Below are 23,469 nucleotides of genomic sequence, written 5' to 3'. Positions count from 1 at the left end.
TAAACATTCAACGACACACACACACACACACACACACACACACACACACACACACTCTTTTAAAGTAACTGAATATGATTTCCACAACAGTAAATTGAATCTTGATTTTGTGTTTCTACTGAGTGGTCTATTATGCTGTAGTTTGAAACAGGGTGAACATTTATTCTGTATGAATAACCAGTCTGTAACCTGGGTGTGATATTATAAGTAAACTAAGTTGCATTATTTTTAAAAATAAAGTATTAAAGGTCTTGGAAATAATGGTGTCACGAGAGAGATAGGTCTGGGGTGTGGCAAAGTACCTAGAACCCCAGTGAATGCTGACACTATTAAAATCAGAGCCAAAAGATGAAAGCAGGAAGGAGGATTTTCCTGGGTCCTCAGAAGAGGGGGGAGAGACCCCAGAATCTCCATATGAGTATAAAAATGAGTGTTTCAAAAGTCATGTTTAGTCTAATCCCGGGATTGGCTCGGGTTTGTTGTTGTGTTGTCATAGACCACAATAAAACTCTACTTTGCAACTGACTTTGCTCATCTCAAGTGATCCTTCGCTGGAGCTACAACATCCATCATCACTTTTGATGAAAGCCTGCAAGAATAGTTACATTAGATATGCGTTTGAGTTAATTTTAGAGAAGTCTTCAGAGGTGTTTTTGCCACAACAGTAACCCCTTCTGAATTTGTAGTACCTCAGAGATTACACACTCTGAGTGAACAGCCTGGGTTCTACCAGAAAGATAGTTGGCAAACCATCCAACAGCATGGTCTGAAAACCCAGCAACTTTAAGGCAATCCAGTAAAATGGCCGATTTCCAGTCCTCAGGGATTTTATTTGAAGTCAAAGCAAGGTTAAAAATGTGGCACAGTGGCTTAGCTATAAAATTCGCATCAAGCTTTGAAAAGAAGGGCTCTTAATTGTCTGGGCCTGCCGGTTATCTCAGATTGAGATTTTTCAGAGCCATAGAAACATCTGGTGTAGTAAAAGGACAGAAGGTAAAAGTCTGGACTTGTCAAGAACTGGAGACACCAGAGGGAGCTTCTTCGACTTGAATCAAAAACCTGAGGATATGAAGTGATTATTAAAAGAGTTGAATTTATCTGTTATTTGTTACACTGTGACCATTAATGACAATGTTAGGTGGAAGAGATTTACAGTGGTTAGATAGTGACTTGATTGTTTGCCAAAATTTCTTCAGGTCTTTTAAATTTTCAGTTGTTGACTACAGATAAAATTCAGCTTTTGTTTTTAAATTCATCTTTTTGAGAGGTTCATTTATTTCTCAGCTGTCTAAAATAAAGCCATTCAGACTCTAATCTGGTTTTGCATGCTCTGGCCCAAGCTGAGTTTCGCTCATGGAGTAAGTCGGAGAGTTCACTTGAGAACCAGGGGTTATCACACCCTTTAACTCTAAATTTACACATGGGAGCGTGTTTGTTTACAGTGTCAATAAAGGATTTGTGGAAAAATTTCCAAGCAAGTTCAACATTGTCAAATAAGGAGATTATATTCCAATCAAGATGGTTTAGATCATGTGAGAAAGCCTGCTCTACAAAATATTTAATATTGCTTTTTTCAACAAAGCGAGGCATAGTTTTAGGTAAAATGGTAAATGGACCGTACTTGTATAGCGCTTTTCTAGTCTTTTCGACTACTCTAAGTGCTTCCACAGGACACGACACATTTACCCATTCACACACACATTAACACAGTACTAGCAGAGGCTACCGTACAAGGTGCCACTTACTAGGTAGTAATCATTCATACGCATGCACACTCCGATGAAGCGGCAGGGAGCAAATTGGGATTCAGTATCTTGCCCAAGGATACTTCAACATAAGGAGCCAGGGATTGAACCATTGACCTTCCAATTAGCGGACAGCCACTCTACCTCTGATCCACAGTCGTAGGTATCCTTGTATCTCATACAACAGCTATCACCCAATGATCACTGACATTTCAAATTAGGACAAGTAGGGAAACTACTTAACTGTGTGAGGATTAAAAAAATCACACTGTGCATCAGAAGCTGGTATAGCCAGTCCTAGTTTAAGTCACCAACCAAGACTTACTCAATTGTAGTTGGGAAAGGAGTTTTACCAGAGTGCTCAATGAGCTATGAGGGGCTGATGGGGGCCTATAACATCCAACAAGCAAAATGTTGTGATTTTGGGATACCTCCACATCAAGGGCTAAAAACTCAAGCTCCTTGCTTAAAGATTCAGTGATCAATAGTTTAACACCAAAATTGCACTTTTCATAGATTGCCACCCCACTGCCTTTTCTTTGACAGTCTGAACGATACACATTAGATTTATTATTGAAAATATCCTTATCTGGAACAGTTTTTGTCTGCCATGTCTCTGATAAAACAATTTTAGCATTTGTTGAGTTTATCCAAATCTTTATCATATCCATTTTAGGGAGCTAACTCCTGACGTTAATGTGTATAATTCCAAGACCAGATCTTGCTTTAAAATCAGCAGGAGTAAGAAATTTTGCAGGAATGTCTGGTCCTGGATTAGATTCCACATTCCCTTAGAGCAATAATAGCAACATTATTAAACTTAGTGCTTGATGTTATTGTTTTTTTAAGTTGATTGTCATCACGGTGGAGAATGTGTTGACTGCAGGAGCAGTAGAAAATATAAAATGATTTTTTAAAATAAGAAGACAATAAGAGTGAAGTGACTCCTCGCCATTGAGCAGCCATTTGGAAACATTCACTGTCAATAATATACAACCTGGTAGAGAGGAGTACAGGTAACACTCATACGAATATGTGAGAGGGTTAAATTGACAAATGAAGTACTCCCAGTCCCACCACACTGTAGCACGTCCTGCAGTAGCACCGCATGTGCCTGAGGGTTACCAGAATTCAGGAGGACAGTCCGTAAAATACTGCAAAGTTAAAAAACACAGTACCGTGAGCAGCATGACAGGGATATCCAAGGAAAATCCAACACAGAAAAAGCATTCCTGAAGACTTAGACTAATGTCTGTCGGAAGCAGGAGACCCAAGGATCCACAGTGAGTCTACTCACTGAGAGAAGCCCGGCGTCACCGGTGTTGGGTTTGGTCAGGCAAATCCAAACAGAGAAACACAAGCGCCAGTGGGACAGGTGATCCAAGATGAGTCTCGCTATTACCGGCATCTGCCAACAGCAATCCACCACACCGGTATAGCGACAAGGAGTGAATGCCGAAGTGGATTCACAGGATTGGTCGATCAGAGCAAAACTGACCCAAACAGTCTCAGAAAAAAAAAACTATAGCAGATCAGCCTCTGAACCCCATTGCTACACTGCACAGCACCTGGTGAACAGCCATTTGTCCTCTGGATGATATAAACATGAGTAAATAAAACAGCCTAGTGTAAAGACTGAAGATAAAACTTGAGTACCACTGGTTCACACAGGTGATTGTAACTTAAAAAACAAATCAAACTTCACTCTCACACACACATATGTGCTGCCATCTTGGATTTTTAATGTGTTATGGTGTGCATATATAGTTATAACCATTTATACATATTCAGAATACTCAATACTTGTCATAATTCTGTAGCTTAAAAGTAGTGTTTTTTATGTCTCCAAATCCCAAAAATTCAAGCTTGTATTCTGAAAAGCATGTATTTGACCCCAGCTCACAACTGTAAATCAGGCAGTAAGGCAGCTTCAAACAGGATTATTTTTTGTGTGCTTTAGAGATTTACTGCTGTGACACAATCAGAAAAAAACTGCTTAATTGACATTACCGCAGTTCACTCTCTTCATTCATTCTGCTGCCTGCTCAACCCCTGTCTTTCTCACTGTCTCCCTTTATGAGCTTGGGAGAAGTTATGCCTCTAAATCAAAGTTGAATAATACAAAGGACAATCATCCACCTTCATGCTCATCTCTATATTATTATCTCCAAATTGAGACTTAGGTGTTGTTCAGACTGTTCATCATCACAAAGTTTGTACTGTATGTTAGTTCCTTTTCAAAATGATACATTTTATAGCATATCATGTGCTGTTCTTGCATTGACCCAATCTTATTCCTCACTTTACTTAAGGCAAACAAAGGCTACTCATAATGACTTATAATCATAGGGATTTAATTACTGTACTGAAAGCAGCCAATTAACCTACAGTGAGTTATACTCACATTATAATACATTACAATAGGGATTATAATGTATTATAAAATGATTATAGTGCATCACAACTTTATATACTTTATTTTTTTGGCATACTGTATTATAATTTCCATATGACTTTTGGCATAATATACAATGATATTTTTAATACTTTATATATATATATATATATATATATATATATATATATATATATATAATTTGTACATGCTAATAACTATATGCACTCTATAACACATGATCACCATGTTCATAATAATAGACAATGACATCATAATGAATTATGATTATTTTTATAAAGCATTATAAATAGCTATGAGTGTTTAAAACTATTATTACACAGCACCACAGAGGCATTATAATGCATCATAACAATATAGTGCTGCTGTTAATTACGATTTACTTTTTGTCTATTTCATGTACAGTTACTGTTATCAGGAGCATTAATTCTCCTTCTGGACAGAATACAGAGGGCTGCTGGACAGAGAAGCAGCAGATGTGGTTGATGTAATATTTTAGTCAAATTAAATGTGACTTAAAATTTACACACGATCATACGCACAAGAAAATAGGCAGCACAGCTTTTGTTGACTACACTCCAAAACTATGGAACATAGTTACACAACTATATCTTGTTTCTTACCACGTCTTCCGATTGTTTATTCTTGTTTTTTTCTGTGTGAGCATTGACTAGAACGTCCTTAATCGGCTCCAGAGGCTGTGCCATGGCCATAACATGCAACTGACGGACTTGGTGGCATTTAGGGGTCATGGCAATTATGGCTTTCACATGTCCCTGCCCTGTTGTTATTGGGAACTGGTCCTGTAAGACCAGCTGGTAATGTGGAAGTTCTCTTTGTTTTTGTGCTAAACATTTTAAGTTCCTTTGTTTGTTTCTCCTTGACAGATGTTCTGGGCACACAGTTGGTAAAAGAAAGGCAAATAGATAATAAGTTGTTGTCACTGACTAAACTTAAATAAAAAATCTGGGTGAAAAGCACACGGTCAGAACCAAATATTGTCATTTTAAACTGTGTAAACTATGATATAAATGAGATAAATAATCCCATCTAGAGTGAAAAACTCTTTAGTCAGTTTAATAGCCTAAAGTGTTCCGTCGCTCTAGTTCAAGAAACACACTTAACAGAGAAAGAACACTGAAAACTAAAGGGTGAGTGGGTGGATTTGCCTTATATAAAAATGGGGAAAAAAGAGTGGTTGCTATCCTTTTTAATAAATCAGTGTTTACCATAATGAAGAGCTGATTCTATATGCTCCCAATGAAGACTGTACTCAATTTTTTTAAGAAACTTGCCTCTCTCCTGGCTGATAAAGGTAAAGGACAATCCTAATATGGGAAGATTTAAATTGTATATTGGACAGAAAACTGGACAGACTGCTTGTAGAGTGGTTGATGAAGGAATTGGGATTAGTAGATGTTAGGTACTCCCATCACCCCAGAGAAAGAAAATTTGAATTTATGTCTCATGTACATGGGAGCTATTCTAGAATAGACTTTTTTCTGCATCTCAAAAAAAGATCTATACAGTGTTGAGGACAGTAAAATAGAGCCTATCACAATCTCAGATCATGATCCAGTCACTCTCAAAATATGCTTGGCATCATATGAGCACTTTAAATATTAGAGACTTAATGTCTCACTACTGACTGACCTTTTGCTCCAACAGGAAATGCAGAAGGACCTGACTGATTATTTGTCTTTAAATAATGAGAGTGTCTGTCACTCTAAATGGGCTAAAGCTGTGATGAGAGTAAAGATGATAGCCATATCCTCCAGGATAAAGAAACAAAGGTCAGAGGAACAACAGAACCTTGACCCAAAAATTAATAAATTACAACAAGAGCATAAATGAAGATGGGAAGACAGGATAAAAACAACACACAAACTACTCCAAGAAGCCAAACAAGATTTAGATGTGCTATTTACCTATGAGGCAGAGGGTGCACTTAGATTCACTGTTATGTTCTGTGAGAACTCTGCCCTCTTGTGGCTTTTGTGAGTAAATCATCCTCGTCTTTCTTTAATTGCTGCTGTTGTTTCTATTGGTTGTTTTAGTCATGTGACTTAGGTGATAGTTCAGTCATTCCAATCAGAAAGTCCTTCAGTTGATGTGTGACATGTGGTCAGCTTGCAGCTCCAATTCTTTTCTTTTCCATTCATTGCTGTGTCCAGGAAAACACCGCTTGTAAGTTCAATGTACATTGTACATTTGATTGTAATGTCATATAATGTATTTTGGTTTATTTACACGTGAATGCTGCTGAAGTTAAGGTAGCTATGAGTATGTATGACATAAGCTGTTGTGACAGCTTTTTGATTTTGGTTTTCTTGCTGCATGTATAAGCAATCATTTTCTGCTGGTGAATTTCATGTACATCATTTCCAAGATATTTACAAGTTATGTAAACCATATAGTGCATCATTTGACTGTGGTATTTTGTGTTATAATGACATAGCTGTCATTTGCATTATTTTATGTGTGTGCATATATGTTGTCATTTAAACAGCATGCACTAATTGGTGCTATTTTTCTGTATTATTTCAGTTTTACAACGAACGCCTTCATGAGAATAACGACAGCAGTTAATAGCATTCAGCTTTACTCCAGCCTCTGACTTTCTCGTGAAGCTTGTGAGCTATCTGGTAATTTGTGTAAAGACACACACACATTGAGGACAGAATATTCACAAGCAGAAAATGTTATAAATTCGGCAACAGAGCAAGTACGTTGCTTGCCTTTCAATTACGTAAAGTTCAGCCAAGTTGAGTGGTTCCTAAGATTAGACATCCCATAACCAGTTAGTCTCACAACCTAAAGAAATTGCAGATGCCTTTGTGGCTTACTCTACAAACCTATATGATAATCAGATGAAAAGACTGAAAAGATACAAGAATTTTTGGGACCCCTTAATATGACTGAATTATCCACTGACAAGGCAGCTGAATTGGTTAGGTTAGGGCAATCACAGAAACAGAAATAAAAGAATCCATCCTTAAACTTAAGAATAACAAGTCACAGAGTTGCCAACAGGCAGGCAGGCAGGAACAGAATGCTGGAAAGTCTGTCATCAGGTAGAACAATCTGGCACTGAGGGTGAGACATAGGGCAGGTTATGTAGGCTGAAACAGGAAATGAGCAACAGGTGGAGGTGGTTACTGCTGAGGAGGATGCAGCCAGGCAGAGGGAGAGAGAGAGGGAAGCACTGCAGGTGGAAGAAATCAGGCTGATTTGGAGAGAGTTGTGTGAGGAGAGGCTGCAGAGGAGCAGACGTGACAGAACCCGCCCCTCAAGGGATGGCCCCTGACGTCCCAAAAGGAGAGAGAGAAAAAAAAACATAAAACAAAACCACCACCAACAACAAAGCGAAGAAAAACCCAAGCTGGGCGGGAGCAAGGGGAAAAGACAGGACGGAGGGATCAGGACCCCAGAGAGTCCGACCTGGCCAAGGCAGGCGCTGGGGCGGCACAAGCGTCATCGACGACCTCCCCCTCAGGAACGTCAGGCAGGGATAAAGCATCTGCAGGAGGGCGATGACCCGGTGGCGGAGCAGCCGGAGCAGCAGGCATGTCAGGGTGGCGCCGATGGAAGTCAGCGATGAGGTCCGGATCCAGGATGTGACGGGAAGGGACCCAGGACCTTTCCTCAGGGCCGTATCCCTCCCAATCAACAAGGTACTGGAGACCCCTCCCACGGCGTTGAGACCGGACCAGGAACTGTGTACGCTGGGGACCCGTCGACCAGGCGAGGAGAAGGAGGTGGCACCACAGGGGACAGCAGGCTTTCATGCACTGGCTTGAGCTTGGACATGTGGAAGGTGGGATGGATCCGCATGGTGCGGGGAAGTCAGAGATGGACTGCAGTCGGGCTGATGATCCGTTGAATGGGGAATGGACCGACAAACCTGGGTGCCAGCTTTCGGGAGTCGACTCGGAGAGGAAGATCTTGGGTCGAAAGCCAGACCCTCTGGCCCACCTGGTAGTCCGGAGCTGGGGATCGCCGACGGTTGGCAGCAGAGGCATACCACTGGACAGAGTGTTGGAGGGCGGCACGCGCTCATACCCAGGTTTGCCGGCAACAGCGGATGAAGGTCTGAACAGACAGGCAGGCAGACTCCCTCTCCAAGGTGGGAAACAAGGTGGGCTGGTAGCTGTAAGCGCACACTGGAATGGAGAGAGGCCTGTGGCAGAGCTGGGTAGAGTGTTGTGGGCGTACTCGATCCAGGGGAGCTGCTGTGACCAGGAGGATGGATCCTGTGAGGCCATGCACCAAAGGGCCGTCTCCAGGTTCTGATTGGCCCTCTTTGTCTGCCCGTTGGACTGGGGATGGTAGACAGACTGCCAGAGGCCCCCAGAAGGTGGCAGAACTCCCTCCAGAAAACTGAGGAGAATTGTGGTCTCTGGTCCAAGACCACATCAACAGGGATGCCATGGATGTGAAAGATGTGGAGGAGTACCAGCTGGGCTGTTTCCTTGGCGAAGGGTAACTTGGGGAGCGGGATGAAGTGGACCATTTTGCTGAAACGGTCAACAACAGTGAGGATGGTGGTATGGCCGAGAGAGGGGGGTAGACCAGTGACAAAGTCCAGGGCAATATGGGACCAAGGACGGTGCGGAATGGGAAGGGGCTGGAGGAGACCCGCCGGGGCCTGGTGGGAGCTCTTGTGTTGATTGCAGACTTGACAAGCTTTCACAAAGTCTCGAGTGTTCTCCTCCATAGAAGCCCACCAGAACCGCCGACGGATAATATCCAGAGTGCGTCTGGTGCCAGGGTGACAGGCGAAGCGGGAGGCATGGGACCATTGGAGGACCTCTGACCACAGGTTTTCAGGGATGTACAGACAGTCGGAGGGGCAGGAACTGGGGCCCGGCTGGGCCTCAAGCGGCTGACTTCACCCTCTCCTCGATGTCCCAGGTGAGGGAGCCGACAACACACGGGGACGGAAGAATTGATGCAGGACCATCGGCGGGTTCTTCCTCTCTCTGGAATTGTCGGGACAGAGCGTCGGGCTTGACTTTGCGGGAGCTTGGGCAGTAGGAGCGGGTGAAGCAGAACCGGGTGAAGAAGAGGGCCCAGCGGGCCTGACTGGAGTTGAGTCTCTTGGCAAAACGGATGTATTCTAGGTTTTTGTGGTCTGTCCACACCAGGAATGGTTTCTTGGCTCCCTCCAGCCAGTGACGCCACTCCTCCAAGGCCTCCTTCACCGCCAGCAGTTCGCGGTTCCCAATGTCGTAGTTTCTCTCGGCAGGGGACAGGCGACGAGAGAAGAAGGCACAGGGATGGAGCTTTTGGTCCAACGCAGCCCGTTGAGAGAGGACGGCCCCAATCCCTGTGTCCGAGGCGTCCACCTCCACCACGAACTGCCGGTCTGGGTCAGGAGTCTGGAGGATGGGGGCAGAGGTGAACCTGGCCTTCAGGTTCTAGAATGCCTCCCCGGCTGCAGAAGATCACCGTAACGGGACCTTGGAGCTGGTAAAGGCGGAGAGGGGAGCAGCCACAGAACTGTAGTTCCTGATGAACCGGCGGTAAAAGTTGGCGAAACCCAGGAACCACTGTAACTGTTTGCGGATCTCAGGGACAGGCCAGGAGGCAACAGCAGAAACCTTGGATGGATCCATTTCAAGGCTGCCCTCACCCACAATAAAACCAAGGAATGGCACTGAGGAGACATGAAACTCGCACTTCTCGGCTTTAACGAAGAGCGAGTTCTCTAGGAGCCTTTGAAGGACAGACTGGACGTGACCCACATGTTCGTCATGGGACCGGGAAAAAATCAGGATGTCATCTAGGTAAACAAACACAAACTTACTGAGCATGTCCCTCAAAACATCATTCACGAGAGCCTGGAAGACGGCTGGGGCGTTGGTAAGGCCAAAGGGCATTACCAGTTATTCATAATGTCCGATGGGAGTGTTAAAAGCCATCTTCCATTCATCTCCCTCTCGGACACGGACCAGGTGATAAGCGTTGCGGAGGTCCAGTTTTGTGAAAATGGTGGCCCCCTGGAGGGGTTCAAAGTCAGAGGACATTACTCAGCTAACCTCCTTTTGGGCCTTTATTAACTAAAATCACAGTGCACGTCTCATAATGTACTGTTTTCCTTTTAGACTGTTAATCTGTGTATTTGTGTTACCTGCTCTGTTTGTTTTGTTTCCTGTGGTAGTTGCTGTAATGGGTCACCACCTATGCTTAAATCTATCATGTTTCAATGATGTTCAGTTCGACCACATATTTTACAAGGATACACTTGTCACAGACATATACACGCACACACGCAAGAAAACACATATACAACAACTTGTTTGTGCAGGTTCTTCAGAAAGGCAGCTGCACACATCTAACACACACACACACACACACACACACACACACACACACACCCTATCACCATCAGTGACCACGCAGCAGTCACTCTGACAGTCACTAAGAAAACAGTCACACCACCATCTAGACATTGGAAATTTAATACATCGTTGCTTAAGGACCAAGACTTTATTAAATTCTTTAAAAAAGAGTGGACAATATTCTCTGAAACAAATGACCTGCCTGACATCTCCCCCTGTGTTCTTTGGGAGGCGGCAAAAGCATGCAAGGTAAAATAATTTCTTAGTCCGCATACAAGAAAAAAAAAAGGAGAAAGCACTTGAAATAGAATTAGAACAGCAAATTAAAGCTTTGGAGACAGCTCATGCCACTTCCCAAGATAAACATTTGTTAAGTGAATTGAGAAAATTAAAACTGAAATTAAATGAATTACTTGACATAAAAACACAATTTCAGCTATAGAGATTACGCCTGGAGAACTTTGAACACAGCAACAAATCCAGTAGACTCTTGACAAACCAATCAAAACAGAATAAAGAAAAAGTAACAGTTTCCTCAGTAAAGAACTCTGCTGGGAAAACAACCCACATCCCAGAAGAAATAAATAATACATTTAGGGTTTTTTATAAAAACTTGTATTCATCACAAATGAATCCATCAAACTCTAGCATAGATGCATTTTTAAGTATGATCGAACTACCAAAATTAAATAATGAACAGATCATGGTTTTGGAGTCACCTATTTCAATGGAGGAACTTCATGAAGCTCTCCAGCATATGCCCAACAAGAAAGCCCCAGGACCCGATGGTTTTTCCGCAGAATTCTACAAAGAATTCTGGCCAATGCTCGCACCAATATTCAACAGAATGGTTGCTGAAATTAAGGAAACTTCCATACTCCCTCCTAATATGAACCGTGCAAACATTAGTCTCCTCCTTAAACCAGATAAAGACCCATTACTCCCATCTAGCTATCATCCAATATCACTTATAAATGCAGATCTAAAATTCATTCATCATCATCATTTGCAAGGCGCTGGCTAAAGGACTTGAAAAAATAACACCTCACATAATACACCCTGACCAAACTGGATTTATCAAGGGAAGACACTCTACAAATAACACACGCAGACTAATCAATTTGATAGACTACTGTAATATTCAGAATAAGGAAGCCATAATAGTCTCACTAGATGCTGAAAAAAGCTTTTGACCGGGTGAATTGGAAATTTCTCTTTGCTGCATTACAAAAATTTGGGTTCGGGGATAACTTTCTATTCTGGATCAAAACATTATACAGTTCACCCAGTGCTTGTGTCAGAACAAATGATCAGACTTCTCCAAGCTTCAATCTCCAAAGGGGCACCAGGCAGGGTTGCCCACACTCTCCATCCCTTTTTGCCATATTTATCAAACCACTCGCAGCTGCAATTCGGCAAAATAATAATATCAAAGGGATTCAAACAGCAAATGTGAACCATAAGATAAGCCTTTATGCTGATGATGTACTACTTTTCCTTCAAAATGCACAAGCTTCTCTCTCTGAGACAACAGCACTTATAGACAAATTCTCCTCTATTTCAGACAACTCTATTAATTGGAACAAATCAACAGTCCTACCTATAAACTCTGACTACAAGAGTAGGTCAGCCACCCCACTACAATCGGGAAACATTAGATACCTAGGTATCAACATCTCCGCCAGGCTGTCGGACCTGACACAGCTAAATCACATTCCCCTACTTAAAACAATAGAGGATGACCTCACTCGGTGGAGGAATCTGCCCATATCGCTTATGGGAAGAGTGGCAACAGTTAAAATGATGGTCCTGCCAAAAATAAATTATATTTTCTCAATGGTTCCATCCCAACCCCCCCTCACTTGGTTCGATTCATTAGACTCAAGCATTTCCAAATTTCTATGGAAAACTAAACCACCACGTGTAAGTTTAAAAACTCTTCAAAAGGCGAAGGACCATGGTGGTTTGGAGCTACCAGATTTTTATAATAACTACCTTACCAATAGACTGCAATATCTCTTAAAATGTATTACAAATAGTCCATTAGATCAAGCATGGTTAGATATTGAACAGACATTTTGAAGAAACCCAAATCCCTGACCTGCCATTTATCAGTCTCATTATCAAAAGACATAGCTGCTTTAGGAGCATTAATATTAGCACTTCCCTAACAGCCTGGTGGGAATTTCTTAAAATAAATAGGTCTTCACCCATGCCATGCAGACACACACCCATCTGGAACAATTCTGATATCCTGCGAAATAAAAAAACAATAAACTTCACAACCTGGTACGACAAAGGGATAAGACATCTGGAGCATATCCTCCAAGGCAGTAACATCATTCCATTTAATGAGCTGGTAGCACTACATGGTATTAACAAAAACAAATTTCTGGAATATCTTCAGCTTAAATCCATAATTCAGACAAGGTTTAACCTTAGCCAATTGGACTTAGAGCTACCACCAATAATAACAAATTTTCTAAAGCTTTCACCTCCAAAATTACTTTCCAAAATTAATTTATTATTGTCTAAAACAGATCTAACAGTCTCCAATCTCCAAATGGGAGAAAGATTTATCCATCAACACAGACCCAAATTTTTGGATGCAAATTTGTTCAAATACCTTCAAAATGACCCAAAATGCCAACTTACAACTCATACAGTACAAGGTTCTTCACAGAACACACTACACAGGACAAAGGATGTTCAAAATGGGCCTTACACATAGAAACATCTGTTTGAACTGCACGGGTGGCCCATTAGATACGTATATGCATGCTGTTTGGCTTTGTACACCTGTCAACATATTTTATTTTCCGCGGTGTGGGGGGGTGCTCTGGGGAGTTGGGGGGTGGGTGGCCCTACATGCTCCTTGCCAGCTCTAAGCATTGCCAAGAAAACTATCCTCATGAATTGGAAATCCAAAAAGAATCTAAGTATAACTCAATATAAAATACTTCTATTAGATCACATCTCCATGGAGAAAATGTCTGCCTGTACAAAAAATCAACTTCATTTGATATTTGAACATATCTGGACCCCAATAATTAACTTCATCACATAGTGTCATTGGGGGTTGGGGCTTCGCCGCTCTGACTTCTGGGGGCTGGTGGTGGTGGATTCCGGTTGCCATGGGTCTATGATGTCCTGGCTCCGGGCCCCTGGCTGGGAGGGGCTCGCCATGCACAGGGGGTCTGTGTCCTCCTGGCCTGCTCCCACATGGGTGGTGGGGCCTCCTTCTCGGGGCCTCTGGTGCCTCCGTTGGGTGTTCGGGTGTGACCCCTGGGCCGGGTAGGCCTCACTCCCTGTTGGCTAGGTGGGGACAGTGATGGGGGTAAGTTTCAGGGCCAGTCGGCCAGTCTGCTCTGGTCATTGCACCGCCCCTTAATTTTAATTGCACAGGAGACACTGAGGGCATGGGGGGCGGGTGGGACATTTTGGGAGACTCCGCCGTCTGCCAGCAGTGGGGCGCCATGCCCTGGGGGCCGTTCCCCCCAATTTTAAATTGCACGTAGTCACTCACACATCTCATAACAACCCTACATCTACATACACACACCTGCATGCATACACCCTGCATTCATGTTTGTCGGTAGGGGCAGGGTGGGGGTCTCCCACTGCCCCTGTCCCTTGGCCCTGCAGGGCTGGATGGGGGGGTCTGCGGTCTGGGGAGGGCGTCAGTTCTGCTGCGGTGTCGCTGGTGGCTCTGGGTTGGTGGTCGGCCTCTCTGTGCGGGGACTGGGTTGGGTGGTTGCTTGGACCCTGCTGCTGTGTGGCGGTCGCCCTGCCGGTGGTTTGGGTAGCTCTGGGAAGCTCTGGCCTCCACGCCTGTGGAGGGTTTGGCCTCTGGCTGGGCAGGGGGCCTGCTCTCCCCGGCCTCCCTGGGGTCTCGTCCCTGGCTGGGGGTGAGGGGGGGGGCGCTGTGGCCTCCTGCTGTCTTCCCCACGGGGTATATGGTTTGGCCACGTGGTGTTGGATCTGTCGTGTTTTGGGGGGGCTGTTGGGTGCTCTGGTGACTTGGGTCTTGGCCTGCTTGCCCCCTGGGAGTTTGGGGGTGTTGTTGCGGCCCCCCCATCAACTACAAACCACATCCAATGACAAACCCTCACAACACACACACACACACACACACACACACACACACACACACACACACAGCACACAACTGTTATACAATCACACAGTACAACAGTTACACATGTTGATGTTATCCATGTCAAGGTTATTTTGGGTAAGTATTTATGCAATCTGTTTTTTGTTTGTTTATTTTTGTTTACTTTTTTAAATTCATTTATTTATTTTTTTTTCTTTTCCTTTTTTACTTACTCATTTTCTTCCTGCTGCCACTGTTAATACTGTTGTAAATATTTGCAGCTATCATTATTGTAGTTAGCGTCGTTGTCATCGTTCTCATTGTCGTTGTTGTTATTGTTGTTGCTGTTGTTTTTGTTGTCTCTTGTGTCTTCCCCTCCCTTCTGTGTCCCCCAACCTCTCTCTTTTCTCTCTCCCTATCCACTCAAATGTTGTACTGTCCGGTAGCCTTGCCGGTAGCCTTGCAGTCTGCACTGTTGCAGTCAGGTGCAGGAACGGTGGATGGGAGATGCTGCGGGACCGCAGCATATCTGAAGCAGGTGAGGTGACAGGTTGGCCCCCACTCATGGATGGTACCGGTCTGCCAATTGATGTGGGGGTTATGACGACGGAGCCAAGGATGGCCCAGGATCAGCTGCAGGTTGGTGTGTGCTAAGATGTGGAAGCGGATGGTCTCATGGTGGTTGCCGGACAGCAGCATGGACACAGGTTGGGTATGGTGGGTTATAGTACCCAGGCGGTGGCCATCCAGGGCCCGGACAGGAACGGGTACAGGCAGGTGCTCCCGCCCGAGCCCCAGCTGACGAACCAGGTCCTCGCTGACGATGTTGGCCTCTGCTCCCGAATCCACCAGAGCAGCGAGGGAATGGGAGCTACTCTGGAGAAGGAGTTGGGTCTGCAGCAACAATCGGGCGGAGAGGGAGGGTGGTCACGCTCACTGGTATCTCTCCGGCTACTAGTGAGCTTTGGCTTTTACCGGACACCCTGACACAAAGTGACCAGCTCCACCACAGTACATACACAGACGACCCCTTCTCCGACGTTCCCTCTCCTCAGGAGTCAGCGATGCCCGGTCCAGCTGCATAGGGACCAGATCCTCAGTGGGCTGGGTGGTGTGCGGAGCGCTGGACATCCCACGGGAATGGGTCTGCTGCGGAAAACGGGATGCCTCCAAATGCCTCTCCCGCCTGCGAGCCTGGACACGGAGATCGATCCGGGTGGCAAGTTCAATGATCCCGTCCAGGGTCGCAGGCACGTCGTGAGACACCAACTCGTCCTTTATATAATCAGCCAACCCATGGATGAAAGCATCAACCAGGGCGGCTGTGTTCCAGTTACTCAGACAGGCTTTTGTCCGAAAGTCTATAGAGTAGTCCACCACTCTCCGATCTCCCTGCCGCATGGCGATCAATTCCCGAGCAGTCTGAGAATGTGGCGCCCCCTGGCCTAAGACCTTGCGCATCTCCTCGGAGAAGAGCAGAAAGGAGGCGCAAGCAGGCGAACATCGTTCCCACTCAGCGGTTCCCCACAGCCGTGCCCGTCAGGTCAGGTGGTTGATGGTGAAAGCCACCTTTGCCTGTGGAACTCTCTGGAGAGCAGGCTCGCTGAGTACCTTTTTTCCTCAGGGAGAAGGAAGGTGGAAGGCTGGATCAAACTCGGTGTTGAGAATCAGAAGGCAGGTCAGATCACCGGGGCAGAGACAGAGCAGGTTAGTCGGGGACGGACAGAGTTGCCAACAGGCAGGCAGGCAGGAACAGAATGCTGGAAAGTCTCTAATCAGGGAGAACAATCTGACACTGAGGGTGAGACACAGGGCAGGTTATGTAGGCTGAGACAGGAAAAGAGCAACAGGTGGAGGTGGTTACTGCTGAGGAGGATGCAGCCAGGCAGAGGGAGAGAGAGAGGGAAGCACTGCAGGTGGAAGAAATCAGGCTGATTAGGAGAGAGGTGTGTGAGGAGAGGCTGCAGAGGAGCAGACGTGACAGATGGGGGTAGATTTTTTTTTTGGACACTACATTTGTGGGACTCTCAGTCTGAAAAAAAAATCTGATTATCAAAATAATCTGGCGGGCCAGATATTATTGCTGGAGGGCCAATGTTGGCCTGCAGGCCGGACGTTTCCAACCACTGATTTATGAAATATAATTGTTGCAATGTCTGACTCTTTCTCAAGGAGATAAAGCCCTGAGTACAACTAAATGGATGCTGTTGATCGAGGAGAGAGATTTAATCCTATCTGCTGCTCACCTAACTGACACCACTGTCACCACTGCCTTAGCCGTTCTCTTCACCTGTTGCTATGTGTTCAACATCGAATATCAGGTGGAAGCAGCCATAACGCTGGAGTTTGTTCAGAGGTATTAATTATTATCAGAAATTGTTGTGCACTCACTAAACCTGCATTTCCTGCATGATTTCCTGCCTCTGCGGGTGGATTTTCCCATTTTGGTACAAGTAGGAGGTTGGGCACTATATTTAAATAATATTATTTAATCCTACCAGATCACACTGCCCAATATGGGTGCAGCCACTTAGTTTGATTTATCACTTATCAAATTATAGGCTGCTACTACAAAGTAATGTTACAGGTCTACTATTTTTTTCCTTTTTTTCGAAGTACAGAAAACCTTTTAGAACAGTCAGACGGTAAGTTTTGAAAATCACTTTTCTGTTATTTCATCTTTTCTCATTTTTATAGGTTTTTAGTGACAATTAATTAATTTTATTCTGATTCTTCCAAGTGCAGTGCCAAGGGGCAGATGAGCCAGAGAACTGGGAGACTGTTGCAGCAGAAGACCTCAGACATGACCCACCACTTGATTACCTTTATCAGTGACTTCACTGAGTTTGATTGGCAAAACGACTAAATGCAGGAGAGGTTTTGATAAAAGCTTTTGCATTGAAAGCTCAAGTTCATTGTAATCTTAGAGATTTTCTTTAAATAAATGTGTGTTAAGTCACTATCTATCATTGGTCCACTGATGAAAAATCTTGAGTTGACTTTAGCAGAAAAATCAAAATGCAACAGAGTCGCTCCTCTCCTTCTTTCTTTATGCCATTTGTCACCAGTTTCTGCCAGCGCATGGTCAAAAGCATCAGCAGTAAGTGATAATGTCATACAAGCAAGACTTTTGGGGCAGTTTGGCAATATCAGTGACCACAAACACGCCTGCGATGATTGCTTTCACCATAAGATGTTGCGAGAAAAAATTAAATGTAAATCTTTGAGATAACCACGTTAAATATCCATTATTACAAGCATGCACCACTGCATCTCTTGTTTCTAACAGGGGGCTTCTCAGTGTAATAATCATCCACAAACTATATCAGACTATGACCCAGGTAGTTTTACGAATGCTGCATTCATGTTTCATAAAAAATCATTTCTAACAATCTCACAATCAAACTAGTCCCTCAGTTCAATTTCACAACAGTAGATTTCTAACATCTTAATGAGAGGCACAGCAGTTATCTAGTACTTCATAGCTTCACAAACACAAGCTAACAATCTAAACAAAAACGATGAACATGGCAGCCTGTTCACATGAAATCCTGCCACGCTGATTGAAAGGTGAGCCAAGCATTAATAGAAGCTGTCGGGATTGGAGCAGTGGATTGGGTCAAGTCAAGTCAATTTTATTTGTAAAGCCCATTACCACAAATCACAATTTGCCTTAGAGGGCTTTACAGCATACAACATCCCTTTGTCCTTAGACCCTCCTTAGAACGTAAGTGCCACTTATATATATTTAGGGTGGGATCAGTCTGACCGTAACGCTTTTCTACAGCCGAACTTCCCGGCACCACCATCTTAGACCCTCAGTATACACAAGGTGCATCACAAAGTAATTGTACTAAATGTCATTTTTATATGTTAATCTTATTTAATTTTATTTTATTTTAGGCCTCAAACCGGAATTCCTCTTTCTATACTTGACCCAGGCAGTCCTGGTGATGGTCCTCTCGTGGTTGAATCACCAAATTCTTGACAGGCAAAGGGCCATCAATTTTAAGTGACTGTTGGTGGAACAGGAATGAGATGATTTCTCTTGAAAAAAAGGAAAAATGGATAAGATTGAACTGGATAAAGATTCTTTATAACACACCTTCAGCATCTGCACTTCAGCACTTGCCTCATCTATACTTGTCTCATCGACAGAACAACAGCATTTCAGGGATGAAAACCAACTCACATCATCATAAAATAAGTTTCTATGCATTTTGTTATATCTAACAACTCAATCTATCTCTCTTCCGTCACTCCATAAGCTGATAAACAGTTTTGGCAGGGTTTCTGGCTACTCCATCAACTGGTCTAAGTCCAAGATTCTGCCTCCAAGTAATTCTGACTGGGATGCTGGGGTTGGGGAATTGATATCAGAAAATAGATGAAGTCGGAATACTAGAAAATGCTCCTATGAACGTTTATTAGTATACCTTCACACGTGTGATGTTTTGGGCCCTATTGCCCTTCCTCAGGTTGTGGAATTGCCCTATAAGTACACAAGTCAACCCATCAAATACCTTTGAATCCATATTTCATCGAATTTAAATGACACAAACATGGAACAAACTCCCGATGTCATTAACTGCTTGCATTTCCGCTGTTTAAGAAACATTCTCCCAAAAATAAATTATCCCCCTGGTCTGGTTCTCTATCCACACTCCAAAAACCCAAACATTATGGCCGACTTGATGTACCAAGCTTTTATCTTTATTATCTCTCTCAATAGATTCAGTATATCTGTCAATGAACGAGCAACTCCAATCCCACCTAGATAGGCTAGATAGTGAACAAACCATTTGTAAAGATCTCCCCATTCAACACATTATTTTCATAGATAAGTCAAACAGAACCCACAACTGCTTCAAATTTAGCACAATAAACACTACCCCCACTGCATGGTGGAAAGCTAATGACATATTCAACCTCAAACTAGCCTTCTAATCTCACCCCACTCTGGCATGTTAAAAATCAAGGAAACCATCAATTTCCCTGCATGGAAACAGAGGCTAGTAACCAACCTGGGGCACCTCTTTAGCAGAAGCTCTCTTATGACTTTCGACCTTCTGAAACAAATATACAAACTACCACACAATTGTCAATTCCAGTACCTACAGTTGAAAGAGACCATAAAAAAGGTAATCGATTCTATAACTTCCACAACTCCACGCCTCCCTTAATATTAAAATTAAACTCACACAAAAAAATGCCATCCCAGATATGCAAACTCCTTTCTCACCATGATAATACTATTTCAGTACCAACAGACAAATGGACATCAGACTTGGATATGCATCAATCCGACATCGACTGGCAAACCATATGCAATAACACATTCACCATGTCATCGGACTCGAAAATCCAGCTAATTCAATATAAAGTACCACACAGCACACATCATCATTCACAAAATGCACCTCATGGGCCTGACAGACAACAACACCTGCACACACTGTCCAACTGCAATAGACAACCACAGAGTTCATGGAGGACAGTTGAACTGTTTTGGTTGGAAAGAGCTATCCAAGATCCTCAACCTCCGCATCCCACTCTCCCCTTTCATAGCCCTGTTAGGTGACCTTTCGTCACTCACAATCCCCAAACATCTCGAAAAATTCATCTTAATAGCAGTAGCTGTGGCAAAGAAAATAATTTTACTCAACTTGAAAGACAGAAAAAAACTATCAGTCAGCCACTGGTACAATCTCCAAACAAAACACAATGGGACAGTCCTGACTCCATCCCTCATCACACCTCTGACCAGCCACAACCCTCCACCTGCACCTCCCCCATCTCAGCAGGAGCTTCACCACAGCTGCCCACCCCAGAAGCTCCCAACTCATCCTCCCCCTCCCCCCCAGTGACACCTTTCTCCATCCAGGAGAAGGATGTCAACAGACTGTTCAAGAGGCAGAACCCCCGCAAAGCAAGTGGGCCGGACTCTGTCTCTCCATCCACCCTGAAGCACTATGCTGATCAGCTGTCTCCAGTGTTCACAGACATTTTCAACACCTCACTGGAGACATGCCACGTACCGGCCTGCTTCAAGGCCTCCACAATCATCCCTGTTCCCAAGAAGCTGAGGACAACAGGACTCAATGACTACAGACCCGTCGCCTTGACCTCTGTGGTTATGAAGTCATTTGAGCGCCTCATGCTTCCACACATCAAAGACATTACTGACTCACACCTGGACCCCCTACAGTTTGCCTACAGAGCCAACAGGTCTGTAGATGATGCAGTTAACCTGGCCTTGCATTTCATCCTCCAGCACCTGGACTCCCCAGGATCCTATGCCAGGATCCTGTTTGTGGATTTCAGCTCTGCCTTCAACACAATCATCCCAGCTCTCCTGCAGGACAAGCTCTCCCAGCTGAACGTGCCAGACTCCACTTGCAGGTGGATCACAGACTTCCTGTCTGACAGGAGGCAGCATGTAAAGCTGGGAAAACACATCTCTGACTCCCGGACTATCAGCACTGGATCCCCTCAGGGCTGTGTTCTTTCCCCTCTGCTATTCTCCCTGTACACCAACAGCTGCACCTCCAGTCACCAGTCTGTCAAGCTCCTGAAGTTCGCGGACGACACGACCCTCATTGGGCTCATCTCTGATGGAGATGAGTCCGCCTACAGGAGGGAGACAGACCGTCTGGTGTCCTGGTGCAGCTTGAACAATCTGGAGCTCAACGCTCTAAAGACAGTGGAGATGATAGTAGACTACAGAAGGAACACAGCCCCACTCACCCCCATCACCCTGAGAGACTCTCCAGTGGTCACGGTGGAGTCCTTCTGCTTCCTGGGCACCATCATTACCCAGGACCTCAAGTGGGAGCTGAACATCAGCTCTCTGACCAAAAAAGCCCAACAGAGGATGTACTTCCTGCGGCAGCTGAGGAAGTTCAACCTGCCAGTGAAGATGATGGTGCTCTTCTACACCTCCATCATCGAGTCCATCCTCACCTCCTCCATCACCATCTGGTACGCTGCAGCTACTGCCAAGGACAAGCGCAGGCTGCAGCGTATCATCCGCTCTGCTGAAAAGGTCATCGGCCGCAGTCTGCCCTCCCTCCAGGACCTGTACACCTGAACCTCAGAAGGGGCTGAACCGATGATGTGGAGGTGAGGCGTGCAGGTAAGATTGTGGCCGATCCCTCCCACCCTGGACACAAACTCTTTCAATCACTCCCCTCTGGCAGGAGGCTTCGGTCCATCAAGACCAGAACCTCACGCCACAAGAACAGTTTCTTCCCGTCTGCCACCGGCCTCATAAACAAGGCCCAGGTCCCCCACTGACGCACTCTCCTCATAGACTGTACATTACATTAACGTGTTCATTAATGCACATCACCGGCACTGCTGCTGGTCATGCGGCACATCCACACCATAAAATTGCACTCAAACCTGTATAAATGTGAATTTCAATGTAAATATCAATATATATCTTGCACTCCAACCATTCTTGTATATACTTTAATTCCATGGTTCTGTTTCTTGCACTGTTACTTGTGTTACTTGTTTTGTTTTGCACTGTAAGACTCGTACTTTTTATATTTTATATTTTATATTTGTATCTTCTATTTTATCTGTTTTCTTTTCTATATTTATGTTGCACCAACCCACCAGAACAAATTCCTCGTATTGTGTTAACTATACCTGGCAATAAATCTTTTTCTGATTCTGATTCTGAAAAAAAAAAAAAAAAAAAAAAAAACACTCCGACTTAGAAAAGCTTACATCTACCACAAAATACAATATGGCAGCATTCTATCACCCTCTTAGCAATTCCTCTCTACACCAACTCACACTGATTTCTCCTTCCCAAAATAACCTAAATTATTCTTGCTCAACATTCCCCAAATTGACAACCCTCACGAGTGAGATTTTAAATGGCGTTGAATAGGATACCATTGGAAATTTCCTCCTGAGCAATAACTTTTTTTGCTTTCTTCAGGTTCAGGCTCTTCAGCGGGGTATGTTGCCTTTCTGGTTGCGAGGCCACTTCTACATCATCTCCTTCTTGTAGTTCTATCAGAGCATTATCTTCATCATCGTATGTTTGTTGAAGAGTGGCTAAAGATCCATGATCTTTGCTAACTCCAGCCATATTGTTAGCTCACTCAAGTCTTAAGTCCACAAGCGACATGGTCACACATATACAATCAAACTACAATTAACATGCAGTGCCCCCCCCCAGTCCATGCACCTCTGACTATGAAATGGCAGTAAAAAATATGAAATGTAATAAAATTACAAAAATACATTGTAAGGGGGCTTTAAAATGTAATTGATGTGTTATCTACACTCAATAAACAGTGACCTGCTCCTGCTGAATTAAAATATTGCTTTCAGCATGCCATGTCTGTAAGACCGCTATTTAAATACCACTGAGGACACCCTATTGAGATGATGTCCTAAACCTGCCTCATTACCTTGTTGTTTAAATCATATAGCCTATATTTTTGTGTTTGGGCCTCATCAGAGGACAGGTAAAACAGGAGCGCTTGCAAGGAAACTATGCAGGAAGAACATACAAAATCCATGAGAGAATAGACTAGGGCCAAGCATCTAACTTTGACCCTTTTGGCAGAATATTAAATGACAAAATAAGTTGATTCAACTAAAAACTTATCAACTTACCCAACAGATACACAGACAAAGTCCAGAATGTTCCAGCAATTCCTTAAGTATGCATCTGCATGGAAAAGAAATCCATAGGCAACAATCTTCAGGAAACACTCAACAGAGAAGATGATGAGGAAAATGTACTCCAGGCTTTCCTGTAAAACGACAGCAATGATTTTTGTGTGAATCTGTTATTCATACATGCACAATAGCCTTAAATAATTACTATTAGTATCATTTTAT

The 23,469-nt window shown here is 44.0% G+C and overlaps 1 protein-coding gene across 1 annotated transcript in view; it reads right to left on the bottom strand.

Annotated features, from left to right (window-relative positions):
- LOC121950002 (dihydropyridine-sensitive L-type skeletal muscle calcium channel subunit alpha-1-like) overlaps nt 1-23,469 on the bottom strand; it is a 61,008-nt gene that overhangs the window by 27,429 nt on the left and 10,110 nt on the right. The window contains exon 3 of the mRNA XM_042495901.1: nt 23,242-23,381. Coding sequence (XP_042351835.1) covers nt 23,242-23,381 — 140 coding nt within the window. The remainder of the gene's footprint in view (nt 1-23,241; nt 23,382-23,469) is intronic.

This window comes from Plectropomus leopardus, chromosome 2, assembly GCF_008729295.1.
Source record: "Plectropomus leopardus isolate mb chromosome 2, YSFRI_Pleo_2.0, whole genome shotgun sequence".
NCBI lineage: Eukaryota > Metazoa > Chordata > Actinopteri > Perciformes > Serranidae > Plectropomus > Plectropomus leopardus.
Note: the sequence above shows the minus strand (reverse complement) of the source record. Positions and strands in the feature narration are given on the sequence as shown.